This window comes from Brassica rapa, chromosome A05, assembly GCF_000309985.2.
Source record: "Brassica rapa cultivar Chiifu-401-42 chromosome A05, CAAS_Brap_v3.01, whole genome shotgun sequence".
NCBI classification, from domain to species: Eukaryota; Viridiplantae; Streptophyta; class Magnoliopsida; order Brassicales; family Brassicaceae; genus Brassica; species Brassica rapa.
Window position 1 is genome coordinate 19006003 of NC_024799.2, and position 18246 is coordinate 19024248.

General features: G+C 29.7%; 1 protein-coding gene, 1 long non-coding RNA gene and 1 other non-coding gene across 3 annotated transcripts; 1 reads left to right on the forward strand and 2 right to left on the reverse strand.

Annotated features, from left to right (window-relative positions):
* Positions 1-4222: 4222 nt before the first annotated feature.
* Positions 4223-4329, reverse strand: LOC117134486. The gene has a single exon (XR_004458671.1). It is a non-coding gene; the product is annotated as a small nucleolar RNA R71 (small nucleolar RNA).
* A 7312-nt stretch (positions 4330-11641) lies between these two features.
* On the reverse strand, positions 11642-16938 carry LOC103869135. The gene is made up of 2 exons (XR_633152.2): positions 16809-16938; positions 11642-16706 (listed from the first exon to the last, which is right to left on the reverse strand). It is a non-coding gene; the product is annotated as an uncharacterized LOC103869135 (long non-coding RNA).
* Positions 16939-16980: 42 nt separating this feature from the next.
* On the forward strand, positions 16981-18189 carry LOC103869134 (cyclin-U1-1). The gene is made up of 2 exons (XM_009147196.2): positions 16981-17606; positions 17852-18189. The coding sequence occupies exons 1-2, from the start codon at positions 17221-17223 to the stop codon at positions 18096-18098; spliced, it is 633 nt and encodes a 210-aa protein (XP_009145444.1). The 5' UTR covers positions 16981-17220; the 3' UTR covers positions 18099-18189.
* Positions 18190-18246: the final 57 nt, after the last annotated feature.

Consider the following 18246-nt stretch of genomic DNA (forward strand, 5'->3'; position numbering starts at 1 on the left):
ATAAACTTTTGTGATCAATGTTTAAATTTTTTTCTATAATAAGATACAAAGATTATAAAATCATAAGAATAAATAATTCTATTTTAATAGGTGTTTAGGTTAATATATATATATATATCGTTTAAATTAAACTATACATCATATAAAAATACATACTTATATTTTGATATTTGCGTTAAACATATATTAAAAAGTTAATATTTTAATTTTAAAATCTTCATTGTTTTTTTTTAAATGATTATAAATTATTGAAACCACTAAACGTTTCACATTAAAAAAACGGTTGTGTAAACTTTTGTTACAAAAATATGCAAATAATCATAATATCATATATCTAGAAACCTCATTTAATAAATATTCATATTAAAATTATACTATATATCCATGTTAATATAATTTAAATTTAATTATATATCATATACGATAGATAAGATTGATTATTTTGATCTATTTACCCTAAAATAATTATGAATAAACAAGAGTGGTCGTTTGATTTATATGCGCACGCCAATTTATTACATAATAGTAAATGATTTCTTAGTTATTTAATATATAGTTATTATTTTATTATTTCATAATATGTATAAAAATACAAAATAAGTAATAAATATAAAATTTTATTTTGCACAAGGTGCAAATTTTAACCTAAGTATATAGGGCAATTGTCAATAATAGCACATTTTAAAGTTTATGTCTCAAAAATAGCACTAGAAGGAGAAAGTCACAAAAATGACATTCATTAAAAGGTAAAATATCTATAATACCCTTGGTTTAAAATTAAATAAACAAACAAAAATAAATAAAAATAAAAATAAAAATAAATAAAAATAAAAATAAATAAAAAATAAAAAATAAAAAAAAATTAAAATTTTTTTTTGTAGTTTCAGATTATATGTTTTCAGATTCGAAATTTTTATAATTTTTTTAAAAAAAAAATTTTCCAAAATTTTTATTTTTTTTTCAAATTTTCTTTTTATAATTTAAAAATACTTTTTGAAACTGTTTTTAAAATTTTTATTTTTTATTTTATTATTTATTTTTTATAAAATTTTAAACCCTAATTCCAAAACCCCACCCCTTAACTCTAAACCCTAAGGTTTGGATTAATTAACCCAAAGGGTATAAGTGTATATTACCTCTTTAATGAAACCTATTTTTGTGACTTTGAGCCTTGAGTGCTACTTTGGGAACAAAAACTTGGTTTAGTGCTATTCTAGTTTTTTTCTCAAGTATATAACTCTTTAATTTAAATCTTAAATATTTTTTAAATCTCAGGCCAAAACAAAATAAAGAAATGATAACAAACTCAAAAACTAATATTTATATGAGAAAAAGACCAAAATAGCACTAAACCAAGTTTTTGTTCTCAAACTAGCACTCAAGTCCAAAAGTCACAAAAATAGCATTCAAGGGGTGGGGTTTAGGGTTTAGAATTTAAGGTTTAGGGTTTAGAATTTAGGTTTTAGGGTTTAGAGTTGAGAATTGAGGTTTTGGGATAAGATTTCAAATTTTGAAAAATAAAAAAATTTAAATTTTTCAAAAGATAAAATGCTATTTTGGTCATTTTAGTTTTTGAGTGCTATTTTTGTGATATAAACTTAGAAATGTGCTATTTTGGAGATTTGCCCTATTTATATCGAGCAATAACCAAAATTAAAAAAACGACACAAAAACAAGAAAATATTGAAGATAGATAGGACTGGGACGTGAACGTAAATTTTTCATAACCATAATTAACTTTAAATTGCTAAATCATGATATAAAATCGAACTGACATAGTTTCATTGTAACCAAATACTAGGCCTGAGATTTTTCGGCCTAAACGTTAGGTTTTTATGCGATAAGTGATTTTTTAACCTAAAATATTTTTAAAAATAGGATTAGCTCATCAGTAAACAAGTTATGTAATTAACAAAAACGTTTTTAAGAAATTGTGTAAGGGCCAAAAATATTAATTCGATTAAGAATATAAATTTTATGTTTCCATTCAATATTTTTAAAATATTTTTATATAAATTTACCATGCGCCTTGGGCAGGTCTTATCCTAGTACAAAGTATTTTGGAAGATACGCTATGAAGTAGCTATAGTTACGAGATTCCAACTTTCACATTCATCTCATTAGCTCTTTGCGGAAAGTGAACAAAATGAAAATAAATTTTAATTTGAGGAACACACAAAATAAAAAAAATAAGATTTTTTTTCATTCCTCATTAGAATTGCAAAGTGAACCTTTTCTTTATAAATTCCTTCCTCCATAATAAATTTAGAGAAAAAGCGCAATATCTACCTACAAGTAATTTGACTAAAAATTCAATTTAACTGGTATAAATTTTGAAGAACAAACATTTTCAGTTAAATTTTGTATTTTATTATATATTAATATATTTTTATTTCAATTATTTTTCTCATATTTTAAGACGGATTTTCGAGAACAATTAGATGGTTAGCTGATTTATTGTGGGAAAAATTAGTTGCGTTGTCATGCTTAAGTGATTCAGCGTTATATTCCTGTCACAAGAACACTATCATGATAAGAATAATTTTTTTTTTTTGAACAACAATCATGATAAGAATAGTTATGTGATTATTTTTGCGGATGTATTAAATGCCTTGTTGGCTCCAGTCCCAGATTATTTGCACTTTGCAAACATATACTTCAATCTAATACTAAAATTTAAAATTATGAGGAAAAAGAATCTAAAGCCTTGTACAGTTTAAAATATAAATAAAATTGATAAAAGCATAGGAACAGGCTGTTCTCTATAAGAGAAGTGGAGAGAAAGCATTTGATGAAGGTCCAGTGATGTGTTGTGTTTTTAATATTTTAAAACTCATTTTAGAGCAAAGAATTATCGGTTTTTGAAGGTATTTTAGTCTTCTTGGTGCCTTTATTGTTCTTCAATATAATTTATAGATTAGCTTGTGGGAAAAGAACACATTTATAGAGGATTTTAGGGCGAAATGGACCACTGTTCAAACTATGTTGTAACTGCGACATAGAGCGCCCGTTCCGTGTTACCTGGAGTGTCTTTTCCCTGACTTGGAGCGCCCGCTCCGTATATCGTATATCGTGTCCAGATCCTTGCCACAGTGGGGGCAACTTTCCAATTTCGCAAAAAGACATGTTTTGAAGATCCAAAAATCTAAAGACTTGATTATATCACATATCTTTTCATCTGTTCTTTTTTTTTTACGTTTAGAGGGAGTTGTTCTAGGGTGATACTTGAGACATTTGTAACACCATTGGATCATTTTGTAGACTTTTGGAAGATGATTCTTCTTGTATTCATTTGGAGAAGATCTTCTTAACCCTTTCTCATTTTCAATACAATTTCATGATGTTTTCTTCTATGATTTTGTTTTCTCATTGTCTGATTATGAGTGAGTAGTCTCCTATTTGGGTTAAGGGGTTCTCATAGGGATTTCTCGATGTATTGATCTAGAATACTTTTAGACTAAGGATATATGATTTTGGATCTTTGTCTACTGATGTTCTTAAGGCTGAGACTTGTCTGATCCCCAAGCCTCTGATTCTAGAAATTTCATCTCACCGAAAATGTTGTTTGAATTTCCGAAATATCAGTAGATGAGAAAGGTTTCTATAACCAACAGAAGTTGATGTTTCTGCACCTTGTGAACTTATCAAACCTGAACCGAAAGCTTGTTTAAAATCTGAGATACAATGGACGCTAGTATTTAGGATTTTGAATATAGGGTGTTAGCACTATGGAAGTAGGTTAATTCTAATATTGGAATTTGAGTTTGAGACATTGATGTACATGTTTCCCTGTCTTTATGTTGCGTGATCATTACTGAAGAGTGATCCCTGAGAATTCCTATTTTTCAACGCTTGTCTTAAATGTTTACAAAATCGTTATAATTGCCTCTTGTTCACTTGTTCTCTGTTTTTATTGAATTAAGAAACTGAAAACCAAATAAACAATCTCTTTTATTCGCTTTAGCTAGTAACTTGTGTAGTGCTTTACGTGTGGTCATTTATCCTTGTGGATTCGATCCCGTATTAGTAATGTTTACTTTACTCTGCATTTTCAGTTTGTTCCCTTTCTCCTTGAAGGTACATTGAAGTGGAGACTGTTCCCTTTCTCCTTGACTGAAAAGGCAGTCAGATGGTTGAAGTCTTTAGAATCGGGTTCTCTTACTACTTGGGAGAGACAAAAGATGCTTTGCTAGGACACTTCTTCACTAAGTCCAGGTCCACATATCTGAGGAGTAAGATTGGAAAATTTCAGCAGCTTGGCTCTGATAGCTTTCATGAGGCTTGAGAGCGCTTCAAGGAGTATACACTGGACTCTTCTCACCATGGTTACACTGATGTGAACCTGCTGAACATATTCTACAATGGGGTCAATGAGAATCATCAGAACGCCATGGACCTTGCTAGTAATAGCAATTTCATGACCAAGACAGTAAAGGAAGCTTAAATCGTGATAGACAATCTGTCAGAAAGTCAAGCAAATCACAGGTCCGAGTTTGATAGGCTCAAGAAAAATTTTGGATCAGATTCCTAGAAGATTGAAGAGCTGAGTGCCAAGATTGAGATGCTTATGAAGAGGGATCAGAAGTCAGTTCATTTTGTGGGAGATCAGAGTAATCAGGTTAGCCAGGAGCTTGCTGCTAATGATTCAGATGATCAGGCTGATATGAACCTCATTGGTGGTCAAGGGAACAACAAGAAAGGGTTCAATCAGAATTTCAAAAGTCAGAACCAGCAAAATCTGCTATCAAATTCATCATTTGCGGAAAAGACATTGGAACAGATTGATTGTTATCAACTTGCCTACTTTTAAAAAGTATTGATGGAATCAATGGTTTTGTAATGCAATGTGCAGTTAGAAGTCTCAACAAAGAAAGGAACACAAAGCACAACTTTTGCATAAGACTTTGATAAAAAGCATCGATAATTTAGTTATGGAAATACCATAGGATAACACTAAAAAGGTTTATGTCACAAATATAGACTCTAAAAATCAAAATGACCAAAATGTTTAATTAAAGAGGTAAATCCTACTATATAAAAGGAGCTAAATCCTATCTTCCTAAGCCTTGCCACATGAACAAAATAATCAGAACCAACCATTATGCCATGTCATTCCGGACTGGACTTTAAAAAAAAAAACCAACCACTAAAATATGCGAAGAGTCACGGTTTAACCTGGTTCAACTCCAGTTACATCATAATAAAACAATGCATGCATTGATTGTTGATTATTAGTCTTCTAGCTACCACATCTTTGCCATCCTAAATCAAAATCGATTTTTACAACTTTAACTTGCCCCATACTTAATATTCTTATAGCTGGTGAACAATTTAATTTAGGAAATCGTTATATCCTACTATATAAAAGGAGCTAAATCCTAGCTTCCTAAGCCTTGCCACATGAACAAAATAATCAGAACCAACCATTATGCCATGTCATTCCGGACTGGACTTAAAAAAAAAAAACCAACCATTAAAATATGCGAAGAGTCACGGTTTAACCTGGTTCAACTCCAGTTACATCATAATAAAACAATGTATGCATTGATTGTTGATTATTAGTCTTCTAGCTACCACATCTTTGTCATCCTAAATCAAAATCGATTTTTACAACTTTAACTTGCCCCATACTTAATATTCTTATAGCTGGTGATGAATTTAATTTAGGAAATCGTTATATTTCATGTCAAAAATGCATACTGTATTCATTGAAAATTAAATAACATATATTCTACCATTAGGATCAAGAACTCTAATCTGAAGACTATATATTCATCCCCTCTCACTCTGAAAAAACCACCACCGCCAACCGTTCAAGATTTTGTGTAAGTCAATATTTGAAAGTCACAATTTTGTCAATTTTTTGGCATAAGTGATATGTTTAAGAGTTGGATAGTTAAGTCCGTATGCGGTTGGGGACGTGGAGTTTGGCTCACCTTCCACTGTTTATTTTCAATTGTTTTAATAATAGATTCATATTGATAATCTGTGCGAACAAACATATAAGATTTTAGTTGGTTAAGATTAAACATAGACCGACAATCTTCCGTCTTTAGCTATTGGTCTCCGCCAAAAAAATTTGATTTAATATAATAGTTCCTGCCTGCTAAGCTACTACAATTGTAGTTCACGTCTATCGGTCATATAAAATATTTAGTTTTTTTTTGGCTTTATAAGATTTTAGTTTGTAATTAATCTCATGGTTCGATTTTATCCATTGAGACCTTTTTCACTATGTTTTATTATCAAACCATTTCACTTTGCCTAACATTTAAATATTCTTTCCTTTGTTTAAGGATTGATTGTTCCTCAATACCATGGTCAAACCAACCGCCAAAGATCTTCCGCTTATGGGAGGTATTTTGAATTTACAAGTACATTTTTGAATCAAAAACATTATTAGTATTGATATATTAATTTAATACTTTAATCCAAATCTTTAATAAAACAATTATAAAATACAAATTATGTTTTTTATATATATATATATATATATTTTTTTTTTATATTTTTGACTATTTACATCTTATTAAATTTGAAGTGCACAAAAAAAAAGAAAAGTTACATCTTATCTGATAAGATTCCAAATATATAAATACAATGCTACGTTTTGATTTTTGTTTATTGCTACGAAACGTTTTAAAAACTTGGAAAAAGGTAAAAATACAGACGCCATGACCGACCACTCCTTTTCTCCTAGTTTGCAAGAATCTAATTGAGTTGCTTAATATTTGTTCCAAATTAATATATAGTCCCATCAGAATCATAAATTAATAATCTATCTCTATATAATTTTATATAAGTACTAAATAAAGATATTTTTGTTCATTTTATAGTTACAAAACTCTAATAAAACAAATATAAACATTATTAGTAAAATATGTTTTTTATTTAAAAATACAAATTATGAAAAAAACCACAATTAGTTCTTAATAAAAAAATCATGCTCCCAACTGTATCAACAGATTCGTCATTCACCCCTAGAAGACACATATAGGAATAATTAAATACGTTGGCAAAAAAAAAACATTTTTGTGATGAAGATTCTTAGATGATGATCGTTTTCTATACAAACATGCGGCACCTCTACACCATTGTTTTAATCCCAGGAAAACACGTAGAAATCAATTAACACAAATATTAACATACTTTAATTAAATATGTAATCCGCGCGGAGCGCGGACACCGGCTCTAGTATACACTAATACTTTTAGGGTTAACTAATTCAAACCTTAGGGTTTAGAGTTAAGGGGTGGGGATTTGGGATTGAGATTTAAAATTTTATAAAATGAAAAATAAATATAAAAATTTTGAAAATAAAAATTTTAAAAATAGTTTCAAAAAATATTTTCGAATTACAAAAAGAAAATTGAAACAAAAATTCAAAAAAAATTCAAAAAATGTTTTTTTATAAAAAAAATTAGAAATTTGAAAACATATAATCTAAAACTATTAAAAATTGTTTTTTTTAATATATCTAGAATATTAGGGTTCTTTTACCTATTAAATGAAACATTTTGGTCATTTTCTTCCTTGTGATCTATTTTTGTGATCAAAACTTGAAAATAGTCTATTTAGGAGAATTGCCCTATAGTTATTTGTTTAAATTGTCTTTAACATATGGCATATATAATATGTGCATGTGTAAAAATTTGATTCATCAGTAGTTTCTGTAATAACTTTGTAATTTTTATTTAATAAAAGTGAGTTTATCCAGCAAAAAAAAACCTTATGATTGAATTAATTTAACATTAATTGAATTTTTAATGCTTTTAGTTCTTTTAAATATTATGGACCTGCTTGGCAATAAAAGGATAAAATTCAAACCTAAAAGTACAGCTCCTACCTACAACTCTCGCTCCTCGAAAATAATTCACGCAATCTTGAAAATGAAAGCTATTATACCACAAACACTCCTGACAAGCTTTTCGCGATAAGTCTTTCGCACACTGCACCATTCCATATACCATATCACCCTTGTACCGCTTCTCCCCCACAGAGTACAATGTAGAATTATCTCCAGTGATGGCTAATTCCGTCAGATCGTCAACGAGAATATTCCAAACTTTTATATATTCAGATCTATCTTCTACCACCTTCTTCGCGTTGGACATACAAAAGTTATGATCATAATCGATCTGCCCAACAGAATATTTGGAATCCATCGAGAGAAGACATTGGTCATACCATATTATCCTCCCCTTGTACCATGGACATCTCCTACGAAGCTGTAATATACATTTTAAATATCTACGCCACAATCAATAACGAGATTGCACGAGACTAATAACATAAAACAAGTAGTCTTTTTTATCTTATGCTAAAACGTAATCAAAAGCGTATGTGCGCAGCTTTATACAAATTAAAAACAAATAACCAATCAATAATATTGATGTGACATTACCGCAGCAAGGGCGGTGACAAAGCAGTCCTGGCACTTGGTCCCGTAGGAGTCGCCGCGGCACTGGAGAACAGCGGTAAAAGTAGAATCGCCAAAAAGGTCGTAACCTCTGATACTGTTTATATAGAACCTTTTCATGATATGTTTTATAAGTTTCTCGTACTCACTTCCCGTCTTGTATTTTCCTTGACTAACCAAACATGTGTGGTTGAGATAGTCATTGGTCGTATTTAAGGATAATTCACTGTTTATGAGGAGTAGTTGTATGGCCAAGACATAGATCAAAATGAGGCGTTTTGATACAGACGATGAAGCGTACATTGTTTTGAATTATTTTTGTCAAAGGTTTTTTTTATAGATGGTTCGTTCAAATTGATGTTTATGGACGAGTCTCAGAGGGATTTGGATACTGAATTGATATATGATGTTTATATATATGGTTTATTTTTTTGGTTATCCAATACGAAATTTGTTTGAAAAGGTCAGTTTGTAGAAAAAGATGTTTACACTTGGTAAGGACAGGAGAGAAGAGTTGAAGGTTGAGACTTATTTGGGGACAAGAGGGCCGACAAAAATGTAAAAGCTGAGAGGTATGACTTTAGACTTTAGTTCACACGATTCGTAAGGTGCAAACAGCAAACGAGAAATGAAGGAATTCATTGTTAATTTTTTTTTCTTTTTCTTTTTTATTCCTTTAAATAAAAATATATACTATTAAAACAACAATTTTTATTGATATTCCATGGACTTGCTTTATATATTACAAGTGTACTACTCTTATATTTATGGTAATATTACCATTTAATCATTTATTGAAAGCCATTAAAGTTATTTTAGTCAAGTTAATATTTTGTAAAGTGGTTACTCCAGTTAATATCTAATCTCGAATCCTCTCTCTTTCAACCCAACCTTTATGCACTAGATTTTGTACTCGCGCATAGCGCGAATCTGTATTAATAATTTACTTTATATTTTATAGTAATTATAAGTTTTTAAATAGAAATTTATATCAATATTTGTTTGTGAAAATGTATTTACAATGTGATTTTCTGTTTTGTCAATTTATGTTTATTTATCAAATTATACCTGTAAAATAATTACTTCTTAGCTATTTATCTTTTGAATTGATAAATGAATAAATTATATTTATAAATGTATATATATTGTTTATAGTATATAATTTTTATCTTTTTAATATTATGTAAATTTCTGGATGCATAGAAACTGGTAATACACTATCGTAAGTATTTTATCATACATTTTTCCTATCATGTAGCTCACTTAATATACTGCAAGTGTTGTTGTTTTTATTATACATTTTATTATTTTTATCATACATTGTAATCATACATTAAAATTACCTATCATGATGCTTAATTAATCTAGATAAAATGTATGATTTAAAAATTGCCACTACACTGTTGAATTCATATTGTGTATGATAATATGTATGATAATAGTTACATATAATAATTATACATTTTACCTATCTTTTTATTTGATAAATTGATTAGCATCTCTATATATTATAATATCATACTTATAAACACATACTGACCATTCTTCCCATTATTTTAAACTTGTCGTTCATACTCTAATCTCTTGTTGGTATTCTATATAAATTATGTATAAAATTGATCTAATTTATTGATGTGTGTCTTTAGACATTATATTTTAAAATTATTTATTATAAACATTATTCTCTAAATATATTTATTCAACAAAACTCGTATGAGATTATTTTAGTTTTATGTATTATATGAAGTCCATAGTTTTTATCCGTGAATCGGGTTATAGATTTATAATAAGTTATCATTTGGTTTGCTTTATTTTAAGAGAAATTTCCTTGGATAGCCATTTTTAAGTTTTTATCACAAAAATAGCCCTCAATGAAGAAAATGACCAAAATAAGTTTTATTTAAAGGTAAAAATTTATTTTTACCCCAAGGTTAACTAATCTAGACTTAGGATTTAGAGTTAAGGGGTGTGGTTTTGGGGATACGGTTTCAAATTTTAAAAAGTAAAAAAAAACATTAAAATTTTCAAAATAAAAAAGAGCTGTTTTTGGTCATTTTATGTCTTAAGGGCTATTTTTGTGACACAAAATTAAAAAGAGCTATTTGAGAGAATTTCCCTTATTTTAATGACCTTGATATTTAAAAAGATCTTGTAAGATAAGTTTTCCTATGTTTCTTTACAATATCTGATATTAATTTTTTTTTCAAAATATTATTTTGGAAACCTTGATATTTTTGAATTCTTTGTGTATATATTTAATATTATGTGCTATGTAGCTTCAAATTTTAAAATATAAGTGTTTAAATTTTCATATCTTTGATTTTTAAAGTTTTTATTCTCTTAAAAATATTGTTTATAAGTTAAATTTCAAATTTAGTACAATATATTAAGTTTAGTCTTTTAATGAGTTTTTAGATTACTTTAATTTTTATGGAATTCTATTGTTTTGATGTAACTATTTTTGGAAATTTTGACATGTTAGAAAATACTAAAATTTTGTAATGATTTGTCATTATTTTACTGGCGGTTTTAAATTTTATGTGGACAATCTCACTGGCTTATTTAACTAACTTATTAGACATATTAAATAAAACTTATATAAGATAATTTTAGTTTATGTATTATTATATAGAGCCTATATTTTTATCTGTGAATCTGATTATCGATTTAGAAAAACTCATCATGTATTTTTTTTTATTGTTAGCAACTGCATTTACAATTTTAATTATTTATGAGTAGATAAATTTACTGATTTCTTTTGAGTGAAAAGAAACAATTTAAAATTCATAGATACACTACTAATTAACAATATGTATCTCACATAAATTTGAATATTCTTACTTGCAGTTCTTATCTTAAATTAAACTTTTGTTAATATAATGAAATCCAAAGAATGAATTGCTAGGTAGAAAGAACAAAAACTGAAACAATTCACTGTTTTAATTTTCTTTTAAACAAAAACTTGTTTAGTATATCACAAATTTAGACGATTATTTATACTTTATACAACTACTTAAGAAATTAAAAAAAACTATATATATAAATTTCAGGTTGATCTTATTTTATATCAATATGGATATAAATTACATATATATATATTCTATTTTGATATATAGAATATTTCTATGTTTAACCTATTTTAGAAGATTATTTTCAAAGAATTGGCATGTATATAAAGTTAATTAATTTTAATAAATTTTAGCTATGGTTTTTTTACAATACTTCATATTAGTTTTTTCTATTTTTATGCTTAAAATAGTTATGCTAAAAATTATATTTTGCTTCAAATTTTAAAATATAAAATATTATTTATTTTTATATTAAATCAGCATCATAGTATATATATATATATATATATATATATATATATATTAATTTAATTTTTAATTCGGTTTCCTTATTTTAGTTTACCTAAATTATATGGAATTCTATTTCATTTTGAAAGAATTCTTTCTAGAAATTTTGACATCTAAAAAAATAGTAAGATTTTCGTAATAATTTAACATTTGTAAAATTTTACATTTTATGAAATAGTAAACATTTTGTAATTTTTTGATATTTGGGAATTTAACATTTTAGAAAATAAAATACTATTGTAATAATTTGACATGTTTCGATTGGTGGGGTTAAATCTGATGTAGATAATCTAAGGCCTATAACCTCATTTTTTTATATATAATAAATCATTCACTGATATTATGAAATTTTGACAATTATTTACAATCAAACTAATACTTTATTTTGTTTAAATGATATTAGGAAATTTCTTGTTTTATAAATGTTAAAATTTTAAATATTTTGTTAATTTAACTATTTTAACATTAATTTACCATTTTATTTTGGCATAAAAAATACTTTGGATATATTCTACAAAATTGATAACATAATACTTTGTTAATATTACTATTTTTCTTTTATTTTTTATATTGTAATAAAATTTAGTATTTTAAAGTAACTTGTCAAATGTTAATACTTATTTTATTAGTTAAATTATATATAATATAGTTATTTTGTTCTTTATTCTTTTGGAAATATTAACATTTTAAAAATAATAATAAATTATAAATTATAATAATGATTTTTTATATTTTGATTGATTGTTTTAAATCTTATTTGAACACCCTGAATGACGTATAGGCTCTAATTGGAATTTTGACGTTTTAGAAAAAATGAACTTTTGTAATAATTTGACATGTTCTGATTAATAATTTTAAATCTGATTTAGACAATCTATATGGCTTATAACATAAACTTTTATATATTACAAATTATTTAATAATATTTGAAAAGTTTGACAATCACTTGTATATACATTAATAATTTCTGTAATTTAAATGATATTATAATTTTTTTTGTTTTTATACATTGTAAATTTTTTTAGATGTTTTTGTTACTTTAAATATTTTAACATTGATTTGCATAAAATGTACTTTCGATTTCTTATACAAAATAACTAACATAATATTCTTGTTAATATTACTATTTTGATTTTGAGTTTCTATTTTACTAAAGTGGATGGTTTCGGACTATTGCCGGAACAAATAGGAAAAAAGAGGAAAGAGGCTTTCCAATTCATAGTGCAAAGAACTAAAAATAAGCTAGAGAGCTGGTACTCTAAACTCCTTTCTCCAGCTGGTAATGAGATTCTGCTAAAATCAGTTATCACAGCCTTACCAACATACACAATGTCATGTTTCTTATTGCCAAAAACGTTGATTCAGGAGATTACAAAAGCAATGAGAAAATTTTGGTGGTCTGCATTTCAGGATAAACATTCTATTCCATAGATAGCTTGGAGCAAAATAACAGCTTCTAAGAGAGATGGAGGAATTGAGATTAGAGATATGATGGCTTTCAATAAATCCTTATTAGCAAAACAAGCATGGAGATTAATCACTTGTCCTGCATCTCTATTGGCGCGAGTCTATAAGGCAAAATACTACAGAAAACTGATTTTCTAGAAGCTAGAAGCTACCCGTCTTCAAGCCTAGCATGGAAGAGTATCATTCAGGCCAGGCCAATCATTCTAAAAAGGAATGCATTGGGCAGTTGGTAAAGGAACTCAAATAAGAGTATGGCATGATAACTGGTTATTAGGAGGATCTAAAGCCACACCTTCAGGTCCTGGCATGTTTATTCATCCAAATCTTCGAGTAAAGGATCATTTTATTGCAGGATCATCCCCCTGGAATCAACCATTAGTTCAACAGTTATTTCAGTATGAGGACGTTCAAAGAATAATGCATTTTCTTCCAAGCATAATACGAAGCAATGACATGTTATATTGGAGGCTAAGCAAAACCGGGAAGTACACAGTCAAGTCCGGTTATCACGTTCAAAAATAGATGGATGACGAGGATGCACATAATGATCAGGTTCAATCCCCCTCTTCTACTCAATTGCGCAATCAAGTTATTAGAAAATTATGGTCACTAAATATACCTCCTAAGCTTAAAATCTTTTGGTGGAAAGTGCTCCATAATGGATTGCAAGTAGCAACCAACCTAGTTAGAAGCAGATGTAGGATAAATATGGATTGTCAGCTCTGTGGTGAAGGTCACTAATCATTATCTCATCTGTTATACGAGTGTAGAGTATCCAGAGAGATTTGGAACTTAGCATGTCATGAACTTTCACAGAGCTTCAGTTTGAATATGGATATGTTGCAGTCAGTGCAACACCTAGTAATGGATGGTAAAAGAGAAAGGCATGGCTCTTTAGCTTTGTTTCTAGGATGAATAATATGGAAAATGCGGAACATATTACTATTCGAAAACATTAGAGTTCATATCGTACAGGTCATCAAAGCAGCCATTATGGATTTTAATCTATGGAAGGAAGCCTTGCAGTTTAATGAACCTGTTGCATCGGATAGTCCAGCAACTCATTGTCATTCCGTTGAAGATATTCCACTCGAGAACCATGCTAATACTATATTGTAGATGCTTCTTGGAAGTCCCCTCATGAAAGAGCTGGTATAGGGTGGTCCTTATATAGTCGACAAGGCACCCTTATTATCCAGGGAATCTCTGCAATCGCTCCAACAAACTCATCGCTTGAAGCTGAGGCAACGGCAACCTTGCTAGCGGTTCAACAACTGCACCGGCTACGATATGCTAATGTAATGTTTGTAGGAGACAATGCGCAACTTCACAAGAGCTTAAAGGATTGCAACCACTTCTGCAATGAAGCCTCAATAATGGTTCTAGACATCGTTAACCTTTCGAAGCTCTAAAAAATGTCTTTTGAGAAAGTTCCTAGAAATCTTGTACATTATGTTGATATGTTAGCAAAAAGAGCCAAATTAATGGACCAGCAATATGTAATATCATGGCTCAGTAACTGACCATTGTACTCTGTTTTTTAAGCTAATGAAAATGTTGCCAAAAAAAAGAATTTTTGTTCAAAAAAAATATAATTGACTGAACTTTACAAAAATGCAAAATTACATGATATATATATATCAAAACTACAAAAAGTATTATCATAATACTTTTATGGCATAGTTTACATATGTTCATCACTTCGGTTTTATAATCTAAACACATTTAACAAAATGTAATTTGTGAAGCTAAAAAAAAAAAATTATGAAGCTCATTACTAGAACTCTAAGAAATGTGTTTATATATAGCAAAAACGAAAACGTCTCTGCAACTGAAAGTAAAGGAAGAAGGTTTAAATTATATTCAACTCTTCAATATGTTTGAAACTGAAAGGAAATAATACTAAATCAGACCACCAAATTCAAAATCCAAGCAAGACTCAATCAAACGGTGCAGTCTTCAGGCATAAGCAGTGGCGGAGGCAATGAAGGATTAGGGGGCTCAGTTGGTTCAAGGGTTTGACCCCCCTTGTTTATTGTGAAATCTCTAATAACTTTTTTCACATATGATTTTGATTCCATTGAGTTTTGTTTCTACCTCCGCCACTGGGTACAAGGGAATAATAGAGATTTTCTGCTGGCTTTTCGTTGATTATTTTCACGAACTTTCGGGTTCAATTTTTGTCGGAATGAACTATTTATATTGTTTAGATTCTCTCCAAATAGGTGAAACCATCCTTTTGCCAGCGAGCTATTAAAACAGTGTCTAATAGGCATTCTGCCACTCGGATTCAGTTATCGTTAGGAAAATACTATTTATATTGTTTAGATTATCGACAAAACGGTGAAACCACTTTTTGCACTTTTTTGTCTTTCTTACATATCATTTGATGAATTCTAAAGTACACTGAGAAATAGAGTTTTTGGAAATAGAAACTTGACTAACAAGCAAACTCGAAATAGAAAGATTAAGCTATGATTAGCTTTGGAAAATGTATATTTTTGGTTAGGCACTTTAATGATGATCTTCTATACTCTTGACTCCTTTACGTTTCGGTTGACATATTTTACTTCTTAAGCCCGAGGTGGGATTTAACCTTGGTAGACCTATATTCTTTCCTTGGGCTTCATTAGTGACTATATTTGGACTTCATCGCTTTCAGGTCAGGATCTCAGACCAGGTCTGGAGCTGGGTGAAACCGGGCTCCAACACCATTTTTGTTAATTTTATATCAGAATTACTTCTAAACTTTTCACATATGTTGAACATCTTCATGCAATGCTAAATGTTATGAGTGTATAGGCAAAAATAACTCACTAGTCAAATAAATTTAGGAAATATAATTATTCTATAGTAAGACAGAGACGGATACTTTAACTTGTTCAGCGATCTTTGGTCCGAAAATATTATGGGCAAAAGACTGGAAATTTCTTGTTACAACTTACAAACCAGGAAGAATCAGTTTCTTTAATAATCATAAGACACGTTAATCGTCACCCTCTGTTACAACTTACAACTTACAACTTATGGAGAAAGACAGAATGAAGAAATATTGTAACCACTGTTACTTTATTTATGAAAGGAATCGTTCGCTAGAAATAATATTTGTAAAATGTAAAAAAGGAAGCAAAGTTATTTCACCATGTCTTTCCACCCCTATTTCTTCACTTTTATTACTTCTAAGATTCTTCGAGCAGTTCTCCAGCGTTCCATGCCGCAAGATGTTGATCTTCCTCTATCCAATTAAAAGAAAAAAAAACTGTAAACAGAAACTTAAAGAGGTTGTCTAACTTTTCCGACAAGAAACTGTTTTAGGGAAAACAAAAAACTCAATGATTCGTCGTTAGTGATGGTGATGGGTCATATTCATAGTTGTCGCCAGCTTTCACGAATTTTCCTTTCACTGTTTTTCCCGTGTCAGCTCTTGCTTTGCTAGATGCATATATATAAATTGTTTCCCAAAACTAAATTCAAACAATGAATCTTGAATCAATTTTTTTTTTTGGTTAAAACTCTGTCTTATAACAAATTTTTTTTTTTTTAAAAAAGAACAGAAAAACGCTCACGTGCGCTTGAGTTTCTCTGTGTAACTCACTCAGATTAGCCTCTTTCCTTGCTTGTAGAGAACCCAACTTTTAGATTCGATTCCCATGGCGAAAATCCATTACAAAACTCGTAGCCAAACCACAATCCTGGTAATCTGCTGCACTGCTTTCATGACCTGTGATGTTGGAGATGGTAAGCGACATAGGCAGATGGATTTGTCTTGTTCGGTAAGTACCAAACTACCAGAATCTTATCTTCTCGCCAAGTGACACGTGTCAAATCCATCTCACAAGCTGCTTAAAAGTAAGACGAGACATGATAACATCCACACGTAAGCTCTTTAAACTAATCGTATCTCCACCACCCAATTACAAGCTAAGACACATCTAAAAAACGAACGACATGGGCCATTAACGAGAAAGAGAACCCACCATGCTAGCCTCAACCGGAGACGATGAACCGGACCTGGTCGTGGGACAAGATCTACCAACGGAAGCAGCCACTCCAAGGGTGCTGACTATAATCTCCCACGTGATGGAGAAGCTAGTCGCACGGAATGAGTGGTTAGCTAAGCAAACTAAGGGATTCGGGAAGAGTTTGGAGGCGTTTGACGGGGTCAGAGCACCGAGCATAAGTATAGCCAAGTACCTTGAGAGGATATATAAGTACACAAAATGTAGCCCGTCATGTTTCGTGGTCGGGTATGCGTACATAGACCGGTTGGCTCATAAGCATCCTGGTTCTCTGGTAGTTTCCTTGAATGTTCATAGACTCCTTGTCACTTGTGTCATGATTGCTTCCAAGATGCTTGACGACGTGTAAGTCTTTCTTCTTCTTTTTTTGTAAAAAGTGCAAGTCTTTCTTTTATTTATCATGAATTAGACCGATTATAAAACTAGAATTGTGTTTGTTTATTAATTTTGAAGATGAAAAATACATTTTATAAGTACTAATTAAATAAGTACTAAATTTATAAACAGCTTTATCAAGTTTCTTGAATCCGAGATTTCAACTTGTACTAGATAGGGCATCGGTTTATTTAAAAATAATTTCATATATACAGGCACTACAACAACGAGTTATATGCACGGGTTGGAGGTGTGAGCAACGCTGACTTGAACAAAATGGAGTTGGAGCTTCTGTTCCTCCTTGACTTCAGAGTTACAGTGAGTTTTAGAGCTTTCGAGAGCTATTGCTTTCACCTTGAGAAAGAGATGCTATTAAACGGCGATGCTTCTTCTCTCCAAGATAATGGGCCAGTGCAAGAAACTCTATCAGTTGCATCCTCTTTGTCATCTTTATATGTTTAGCGCACACACATTTCTCTGTCTGATTGACAGAAAAAGTTTATAAAAGATATTTAAATTTAATTTTAAGTTATAAAACTGAACAAATATCACATATATATCTCTTTCGTAGACTACGATTGCAATTTATCATCATGTAAACATGTATAAT

Excerpts from the sequence above, each read along its gene's own strand:
- LOC103869134 (XM_009147196.2), top strand. The coding sequence starts at position 17,221 with ATGCTAGCCTCAACCGGAGACGATGAACCGGACCTGGTCGTGGGACAA. Across the intron at positions 17,607-17,851 it reads TCCAAGATGCTTGACGACGT|GCACTACAACAACGAGTTAT; the intron begins GTAAGTCTTTCT and ends TCATATATACAG.